The following is a 10,660-nucleotide window of genomic DNA, read 5'->3' as shown; positions in this document are numbered from 1 at the left end:
TATATTAAAAAATTGCAACCTTTTTGAAGTTTTTTTCCTACAGATCAAAAACGGACTGTCAAATCGAAAAACCGTTAATGTAATAATTGAAGGTAATAAAAAGATCTACAACTTTTACTTCAAGTTAATTTTCAAAAAAGCTCAAATAAATGATATATGACGAAAATATGGTTTCAAAAAAAAACCACCCTAACTCTTAATCCGAAGGTATAATCGAAAAAAGTAATTTAACATATATTGTAGTAAATTAAATTATCTTCAAGTTTGCAATACATTTTTTTTCTGTAAATTCAAAAATACATAAGTTATGTGAAAAATTGAAATTTTTATTAAAAAAAAAAAATGGCGGCCAAATGACTCTAGATGCGATTGTTCAAAATGTGGTTTTCGACTCGTGTCTTGATACTCTTTCGAGTCCTGAAGTCAAAATGTGTTATAAATTTTTTCCCAGACCTCCATATAACAAAATCTAACTTTCCCGTATACTAAAATGCGTGTCTGGCAAGGTGTTAGGCCCATCCGACGGGTCTGGCAGCTTACAAAAATTAATGTATTAGTTCCCTGAGTATCATATATAAAAATCAGCCTTGAGAAAATAAGAAATCTAACTACGTATTTTTCGTACCTTTAGCACCTGTTAGTGGTAAAATGGCCGTCGGCACAAGATAGCCAGTATCCATTCACTAATAGTATGTCCTGGCACTACGTAATTCCATACATTTTTTTCTTGAGAAAATAAGTAATGTCTGGCGGCCCTGGGATCTTGCACTAATAGTATCTACATACATATTTGGGTTGGTTTTTTGTTTTTGTTTGTTTGTTTTTTTTTTTGCAATTTAGTTTTGTTTTTGTTTCCTTGGATGGCGCGATTGAGTAATTCTGTGTAGGTATGCAAAAGGATTGTGAATGCATTTTAAGAAAGTAGGTAGGTACCTAGTACTACCTACCTAATCAATGAATGAAATTTTGTTCTTTAATATTTTTTCATAGGATAGGTTAGGGTTAGGAATATACAAATGAGATCTGGTTTTGGGATATTTTTTGGAAATCAAGGAAAAAAGAATGCATGCACAGTTTTATTTGTTTGTGCATTGATTTGGTTTGTGTTTTTGTTGAACTGGGGTATGAAATCATGAGTATCTAATTAGGTAGGTGAAACAAGTCGGACTGGGGCAAAAGGGCCCGGGTGGCAAAATGAAAAAGGGGCACCGCTGCATACAAAAAAAATTACAATACTACAAACATTTCTCGAAGAAGAAAAGGATATTTAAGAGATTTAACGGATTTAGAAAGACAAGATTTAGTTCTTTTAGAAACCGTTACAAATTTATTTATAACAAATGCTAAGAAATAACCTCGAAAACTGATAAAAAGCGGCATTTTAGATATTCTAACGGGATTATCTCAAAAACGTGATGTGATAAAATTTTTTTGACTTCGGATTCGAGCTCAGCACCCAAAAAACCTAGGTACCTATAGAAAAGTATATCTTGGTGTCTGTAACAAAAACCTTGTTGACCAGTGTTATCTATAAATCAAGAACAAGAAACAGAACCTTACTACCTACTAAATTGGAAAAAAAGGAAATAAATTCCTCCTTTATTTAGTTCTTTTATTTTTCATGTCTTGTAGATAAACGAAAGGAATTACACATTCTAATTTTGTTGTTGTTTCGTTTGTTTAGAGTTAAGAAAATTACTAATTTAACAATAAAACTATTTAGTGGAGTAACTGAAGCTAAAAAATGTTGTAAAGGGCGGAAACAGATCCGATATTCATGATCTTTTCTTACAAACGTCGGTAATTTAAAAATACTCTTATTTCTATGAAAAATTGCTTGAAAAATTGCACGGCTTCCGTTTTGCTTTTAAAATTTAAATTACTTAAGACTTTAATTTGTGTTTGGTTGGTTTTTTTTTTCAAAAAAAAAATTCCTAAATGATATGAAAAGATTGCCTGAGTTATTTGAAGACATTATTAAAGCGGCAGAAGCAATTTTCTAACAAATTGACAAATTTCAAAATCAAGTATTGGGAAATTGAAAGCAGTGTATTTGAGAAACTGGTCCCCAAACTCAGAATTTTGAACTTATCTTTCATTTCTCTTAATATTAAGTAGGTACCTATAGAAGAACGGTCACGTAGTGAGCAATTACAGTGAAATTTAAACCCATAAAATTATGAAAATTATTATAAGATACCTAAACCATAAAAAATGATTTAGTTACATCACTAATCAATTTAATTCAGATGATAATTTAATACATAACATTTATTGATTCTGCATCAGCTACTAAGTACATTAATCAACAATATTTTTTTCGCGCAATATTCTTATATTATATGCATACAAAAGTGATTTATACAGGGTGATTCAGGAGTAATGTGCCAAAAAGCTAGAGCGTGTAGGTTAGGTCGAGACAAGAAAAACATCGTATGGGAGGGAGGGTCTATTCCCTTTCGTTTAGCGGGGAGGGGCAATTTAAAAAAAAATTGACTTATTTTGGAAAAAAAATTATTAAAAATCAAAGGTCATATAATAATAACGTGTTACACCTTTTTGTAAAGCCAAAACCCTTGTCTTTTACAAATATTTTAAACAAAGCCATTTTATGGCACAGTTTTTGAAAAATTAATTTTTATAATAAAAATTTTGAAAAAAAAAAATTTCAAAGTAATTTTTTTTCAAAATTTCATGTAATTAAGTACTATTTTAGTTTTTTAAATTCGATGCTCTTATTCATTAAACAAAACCAAATTGAAAAATATTTTGTGATTTTCGAAAAATTAACAAAAAAACCAAAACTACTTTTTTCTCATAAACCTCTTTATTTTTGGTTTTTACATGGCTGGACTTGTTGATAAATTAATTTATGAAACATTAACCATTCGTCAACTATTTTTTAAACATTTAGACTTAATTAAGGATACAATAAAGTGATACCGTATTGGATTAATCCTGAATTGATCAACTTTTTTCATTGATAACACCTGAAAACTTACCTGAGAATTTTTCTTACTATGTCTGGGGTGCTCGCTGCCCATGGATTCTAGCTGTAAGGGTCTTAAGGCAGTATAATTGTTTTATTATTTTTTTTTTTTTTTAAACAATGAAATAGTACTTGCGCAAGCAGTTCAAAATAAAAAAAAGGACTTTTTAAATCATATTCTTTGATTTTTAAAGGTTTCAAGAGAATCATTTTTTCCTAGATAACATTTGAATTCTTATCCTTCGTACTTGCCATTTCTTGTCCTCGATTAATCTTTTGGGTGTACATTATTATTTGTTATTCAATTTCCATTAAGAAATTGATTAAAACCCCTTTAAGCTAGAATCCATGAGCAGCGGGCACCCCAGACATAGTAAGAAAAATTCTCAGGTAAGTTTTCAGGTGTTATCAATGAAAAAAGTTAATCAATTCAGGGTTAATCCAATACGGTATCACTTTATTGTATCCTTAATTAAGTCTAAATGTTTAAAAAATACTTGACGAATGGTTAATGTTTCATAAATTAATTTATCAACAAGTCCAGCCATGTAAAAACCAAAAATGAAGAGGTTTATGAGAAAAAAGTAGTTTTGGTTTTTTGTTAATTTTTCGAAAATCACAAAATATTTTTCAATTTCGTTTTTTCTTTAAAAATGAATAAGAGCATCGAATTTAAAAAAACTAAATTAGTACTTAATTACATGAAATTTTGAAAAAAATTACTTTGAAATTTTTGTTTCAAAATTTTTATTTTAAAAATTAATTTTTCAAAAACTGTGCCATAAAATGGCTTTCTTTAAAATGTTTGTAAAAGTCAAAATTATTGCGAGACCCAATCTTCGCTTTTTGTTATCTCGAGTTCGATTTTTTTACGAATTCTTAACTTTTCCGTAAATCGTAAACCGCAAGTAAAAAAATGAATTTAAATTTAAAAGAATATTTTTTGGAAAAAAAATTTTAATTGAAAAAAAAAACGTTTATTGCAACTGAAAAAAATTGCATCAATAAAAAAAATTGTATAAGGTACAACAGAAAAATATTTTCATTAAAAAAAATAATTATTGCAACTAAAATTGTAAGAAGTTCGACGAATATTAAAAATGAACTATTTATTGCCCACACCCCCACACTTTGCATTGATTTATTTTTTCTATGGAGAATTTTTTTAATTTGCAATATGTACAATTTGTTTTAAGGCAAAATATTGTTTTTGTCAATAAAGATGGTGCTTAAAAAAGATTTTTTACAACCCTGCTTTTTTTTCTTGCTTCCATCAAAAAATTAAGTTCATCTAATAACTTGCTTACCTACCTATCCATCTACCAAAATTTTCACAGATTTAAGCGACGCATACACACAAGACACCACACTTGTGTGCACACCGGAGCGAACACACAAGTATCTTGTCTATGGGTCGGCCGCCTTATGCACGCAGACGTCATGTCGCCCAACGACATCGGCTTAATGTATAAGCAGATACGCACACTATGCTCATGTTCATATTTCACCAACACTCTGCAATTCATATGTATGTATGTCTATATGTCTACACACAATTGAACAATCTGATCGGTGCCCAGTGCCTATGAAATCTCAAAATCAGCCGACACCCTCTTATAAAATATTTTCAATTACATACAGTTTATGTACATATCGTCGGCGTAAAGCAAAATTGTTCTTAGTCCTTAAGAAATCCTATGTACTTAGAACAATTTTGCTTTACGCCAACGATATATACCTATTTGAAATATTTCACAGCAGAGGTGCGTTCTTTTTCTAACAATAGTCAACTATCGTTGTTATGTCAAAAAATATTGTTGATGTGTCATTGTTAGAAATTGTTGGGTTTTTAAAAAATCATTTAGGAACGATTTATTGTTAGATATTGTTAAACTGTCAAACACCAAAAAAAAAATTGTTTGGAAAATATTTTTATTTGCATAATTATAACAAAAATAATGTTTTTTAGTCAAAATAAATTCTCTTGCTTCATAAAATTGCAAAACTCAGTTTTTATTTTCATTTTATTCCTCTTATTTCCAAAAGAAAAAAATCCTTAAGTTGGTTTTGTAAACAAAACATCCACTTTGACACATCAACAATCTCATGAGTCTTCAACTCATATCATGGAGGTGAGTTGGAAATAGTTACGATTTGTAACTATTTGACACTTCAAAACGAGTTTAGGAACGATGTTCATCTGTCAAATAGTTACAAATCGTAACTATTTTGTAGTTTAGGAACGACAAAAGTTAACGATAGTTAACAATAGTTAACTATTGTTAGAAAAAGAACGCACCTCAGCTGATTGCTTAGAAAGTCAAAGACGAATTGAAATCACGTCTATCTACCCACTTGCACTCCTTTTTTTATTTTCGCGGGAGAGTGAGTAAGGTCATGGTCGTAAGAGATCCTTTTTATTGTTCTCTTTTTAAATTAAAAAAAAAAGCTTTTTTGTCGGCTGAAAAATTCTCTTCTCCTTTTTGATTCCAATTTAAAAAGCTCTTGTCGGCTGAAACCTGAAACGTGTCGGCTGGAAAAAATTTTGATGACAATTTTTTTTCTATGGGATGCGATATCTGTATATAATTGTCTGTGCTAATAGCTTATATACGTGTGTCGTCTTCTATTTCAGCCAACACAGATTCCCAAAGGACGATTGATCCAAAAGCAACTGCAGACAAAACGTTGCTAAGTCTCCTGGCAGAAATAAAGGAGCTGCAAAAAGAACTCAATGAACTTAGGCAAAATCAAATAAAAAGAGAAAAACCGAAAATAGATATACGGATTGGATCAGATGGGGAAATGGAAAAGGGCCAGAGAATACAATAATTACTTTCAAATTGTTTAAAAATAAAAGTTAATATGCAGAAATTGTTTTCTTGATATTTAATTTTTTCACGTTTTATTTATATTTAATTCATATTTTTTAGTTTTTAGTAGTGTCAGCTGGGAGATCAATTTATTTGAGTTTTTAAATATATACACAATTTTCCAAGGATTGGTATTAATTTTAAGACCCTAAAAAGGTTTGACTTTCAGTTTAGTCAAAACAAAATTATTCATATGCATATATTTAAGTTTTCAATTTTTAGAAATAATTTAACGCTATTGCGCAATCACAAGAAATAAAACTTAAAATTTCAAAAAAGATTTGAAGAATCGAATTTTTTTTCCAAATTTTTTATAATGTTAATACATAGAATTTTTGAGCCTTAACTTGTCGATTTTTTACAGTCATATGGTTTTTTTTTTGGTTAACATTTTTTGATCTAAAATAAAAAGAAATGCACGACTGCAATTTTATTTCTTGAAAGCGCAATGCGCAAATGTAAAATAATTTTGGTCTGGCAGGCTTCAGCCCTGTCCTTCGTATATATGTATATTATATGACCTTAAAAGTATACAAAAAAAAAAAAAGAGGTTGTCTGTAAAGCCGGTTTACGGACGATGATTTTACGTGATAACGTCGTCAGAAAACAGGTTGTGTGATTTTAGACCAGTGCCGATGCCTTCAAAAACATTAAAAAGTACAAAAAAAACATAGTAGGATGAAACCCATTGGAAAAGGAGGGGAATATGATAAGAATGAAAGGAAAAATAAATTACGGGCGAGCCGAGTTCGGGAAGTGGGTGGGTTGAGTTTTTAATGGTAAAAAGTGGTATATCTCGATTTCCGGCAAAACTACAAATCCTATAGAAAAAAGTTGTATGGCAGAGTTGTAGGTAATAAAAAGATCTACAACTTTTGTTTCAACAAGTTTTTCACATAACCTCAAAATTTATGTGAAAAATTCAAAAAACCGAGTTTTTGGTTTTTTATTTTTATCTTTTTCAAAAACAAAAATTTTTCTACAAAATTTGGTGAAAACTTACCTTATTATGTTCCAAATACACTGTTATTTATTTGATTTAAAATATTAATTTGTTCCCTTTATTTTGACTTAATACCAAAAAAACACCCTAATTTTCAATCGAAAATTTACGTGTCAAAATATCAGCTTTTTTCAAAAAGTCGGTGGGCATTTCGTTCGTTAAAATGTCTATTTTCTGATGGTGTAAAAAAAATTTTACATTAGTATACTATAAAACATGTTCTAGTAAAATTCAAAAAATGAAAAAAGCTTGAATTCGAAAAAATTTTTTATCATTGTTTAGAATTTTGGCCTATTTATTCAAATTTACACTTTAATTACTCAAAAAACGTAAGATTAATCAATGTTACATGAAATCTTACGTTTTCCGAACTCGGCTCGCCCGTAATTTATTTTTCCTTTCACTCTTATCATATTCCCCTCCTTTTCCAATGGGTTTCATCCTACTATGATTTTTTTTTTGTTTCAAAAATTATCGACCCTGGTCTATTTTGTCAATTGAAGAGTTTACTTATTTCAAACAATCATAATTTATACAAAAAAAATGTTAAAAAAAATATCTTTTTTATTTCCTTATTACCTATATATTAATTTTTTTAATTCTAAAAGCTTAAAAAAAAATTATGCAATTTAAAAGCCAAGTATTTCTTCTTAAGAATAAAACCATTTGTAAATTTTTACAATGCGCAAAAAGTATAAAAATAATTTATTGAAAACAATAATTTTCATCAAAAAAGCAAAAACTACATGAATTTTTATCTTCTCACGTCATTAATTCCATTTTTTCCCTAGCAACCTGTTAAAAATTGTATACCATCTGAAAGCTTATTGTCTTAGCTCAAAATATATACATATATATCGATCAAGTCTATGAGACATCTACAAAAAGAGCTAGAATTTTTTGAACTCGATCAAATTTCATTAAAAAAAGCAAAAAAAAAAAACATTTATTTTTATAAAAAAAATTATACCATGTAAAAGCTTAAAATTTGACGTCACTTTTTTGTGGTGGCTGTCATGGTTTATCAATTTATAAGACGTTCTCACGTCAAAAAAGTTTAGAAAAAGTTGGTCTTGTAAGATTGAAACTTTTATACAATTTAGTTTGCCCATTTAGAAGTTAAAAAAAAATGCCAGACTTTTTTGAAAAGCACAAATGCCTGCCAGACTAACTTAAATCTTAAAGGTGTGCATGTGCAGTTTACCTGCATTTAATTAAACTTTATTCTGTAAAGCCGATATTTATATACATATGTGTTTGTCTAAGCGATTTTAAGAAGGAATGTGCAATTACAGGCGGTTATGGCCAGTATAAGTCCTTGCCAAACGAGGGGAAAGATGCTATGGGCACATCGCACATGTACGATAACTTCGGCGCCAAGATATGATAACAGGTTATTGTATGTAGTAGTTCAATGTAATCATTTTTTACTAAGTAATCAACTGTAACGAATCTACTTTCATTTTTGAAAAATTGCTTCTTCGCTTTAGAAAATGGAAAGGAACTCGACTGCATATATATAAACTATTCTAAAGTTTTGTACTAACTTTCTCATGACATTATAAAGTTTTGGTTTAAAATAGATTTCTTCTTACCTTCAAAATAGATCATATCAGGTGAAATTCAGAGGGACCTTAGGATTTAAGTACTTAATATTTTACTTAAAATGGTGAAATACCAAAACCATTGGAACTATCCAAAAACTAAAATTTTTTTTTTTTATTATTTTTATTTTTTTCTAAAGAAAGTAGGAACGACTATTTATTAAGCTTTAAGTTTCTTTTTGTTTCAAACTTTTACGTTTTTTTTTTAGACTGCAATATCAGTGATCAGTCATCAAACCAAATTGATATAAATTTAGCAAAACACTCAAAAAAACCAAGACGATCAAAGCAACAAAGTTAAAATTGATGTTACTATCCAGCAACAAAAAAGCAACAAAATATAAACTTAATTTACATAGATTCGCTAAGTTCATATAATCTGAGCGAAATACCCAAATCACAAAAACTTCCGAAGCAATTAATTAGCAACAAAATAATAAACTATTCCTAATTCGATTTGCGAAAAATGCATACTCATACTCATATCGAAATTTTCTTGAGATTGTTTACATTCATAACTTTTAAGAGTTTTTTGAAGCTAGGACCAATCTTAAAGTTTTTTTTTTTTCTATACTAGCGAAAGAGTGAACAAAAATTATACATTGTTTAGTTAATCCACTATCAAGATTCAAGACCTTATTATCTATTTTTTCACCTTTAGGTATACATTTCATATACATAGCTACACAAAAATAAGCAATTTGATTATTAATTTATTTTTATTTTTTTGTTTTTGTTATTAGTTATCACATTTTAAAGTTAATTCAAATTCAGATGATTCCGAATTATACAGTTTATGTGCCGGAAGTTTTTTCTAAATTTATTTTCTGTTTGAATGTTTATCGGTATTTAGCTAAACTTTGGTTTATACCAAATCTTCTGTGTATAAAAATAGTTTGAAATTATAATTTTTTTTTTCTAATTAATCAAAATGTTTTCTTCAACTGGGACAAGTGTTTTTCTTGTACTAGCATTTATTGCTTCAGCAATAATTGCGTTTCCAGCTATCCTTCCTCCGATTTCTGTATCAATTACCTCAACTGATGTCGATAAAGTTAAAGGACTTCCCCAAGGAGTTGAATTGATTCCTTTGAATCAAGACTTAAGCACTGCAGGAATAATTCGATACACATTGGATAGTCGTGTTTCAAGTAAGAAATTTGTTTATATTTTTTAATATTTTTTTTAAATTTATTTATCAAAAACATTTATACATTTCAGATGATAAACAACTTAGAATGTCTTCAAGCTCAGTTGGTCCAAGTGAGAGTCCATTCAACATTCAGATGCGTTTAGAATACCAATCTGAGACGACTTATGTTCAAGTTGATATTAAACAAAACTCTACTGATAGCCAAGCTTATGCTGTGTCAAATGGAAAGAGAGGAGGAATTGATGTCATTGTAGTGGCTAACAATACTTATTATTTTAACCAAACAACTACGATTTATGGAATCAACAAATAGTTGCAGCAATTTAATTTGTAATGGTATGTATTTTCAAAAATCACACATTTAAAAGTTGGTAGAATGTCAGAAATTAAATAAACCATTCTATAAATAAAAAATAAACCGTCAAAAATGTTTAAAAGATAGACCTTGTTTAGAAACAAACATTTAAAGTTTTTCATCTAAATCATTTGAATCGTTTTTGAGAAAATTTTTCTTTTTTCAGGTGTGGAAATGCTAATTACCATTACTTTTTGGTCATACAAAATTATTTGGAATAATTATTCTGGAGAGTGGCCAAAATAATTCGCCACGTGCCAAGTTTGAAATTGATCGGTCCATCCGTTTAGACCTTAGTTCCTTATACAGATAGACAGAAAGACGAACTTGCGAGACTTATGACTTTTTATCCCAAAAAATAATGAAAATTCGAATTATCACAACATTTTTGATAATAAAATTATATTTTAAGTTTGTGAATGCTTTTATACGCGTCTTGTACTCTGTATCTTTTAAGGCCCCTATATCCCGGAGGCCTTGCTAAATGTGATACAACTGATACAGCGGTTGTTACGCCCCTGCTTAAACCAAGATGTGCAACTAAATCCATTTGTGCATTTCTGCAAAATCGCCAACACTGGTCGGTTTTCAGTTTTTTTTTATCTAACTTGAAAACCAAGCCTATCTTTAGAATGGTTCAAAGACAAAGAATATTTAGTTTTCTTTAAAAATTGCTGATATCA

The 10,660-nt window shown here is 29.1% G+C and overlaps 1 protein-coding gene across 1 annotated transcript; it reads left to right on the top strand.

The window, feature by feature from the left end:
- Nucleotides 1-9,240: 9,240 nt before the first annotated feature.
- LOC129907679 (uncharacterized) lies at nt 9,241-10,107 on the top strand. Its single transcript, XM_055983998.1, has 2 exons — nt 9,241-9,620; nt 9,691-10,107. Exons 1-2 carry the CDS (start codon nt 9,401-9,403, stop codon nt 9,933-9,935), a joined length of 465 nt encoding a protein of 154 aa, XP_055839973.1. The 5' UTR covers nt 9,241-9,400; the 3' UTR covers nt 9,936-10,107.
- The last annotated feature ends 553 nt before the right edge of the window (nt 10,108-10,660 follow it).

The sequence above is a fragment of the Episyrphus balteatus genome, chromosome 1 (genome assembly GCF_945859705.1).
Source record: "Episyrphus balteatus chromosome 1, idEpiBalt1.1, whole genome shotgun sequence".
Lineage (NCBI taxonomy): Eukaryota > Metazoa > Arthropoda > Insecta > Diptera > Syrphidae > Episyrphus > Episyrphus balteatus.
Note: the sequence above shows the minus strand (reverse complement) of the source record. Positions and strands in the feature narration are given on the sequence as shown.

Bases quoted from the DNA above. Each gene is read 5' to 3' on its own strand.
- LOC129907679 (XM_055983998.1), top strand. From the start codon at position 9,401: ATGTTTTCTTCAACTGGGACAAGTGTTTTTCTTGTACTAGCATTTATT. The intron at 9,621-9,690 runs GTAAGAAATTTG...TATACATTTCAG, and splicing joins ATTGGATAGTCGTGTTTCAA to ATGATAAACAACTTAGAATG.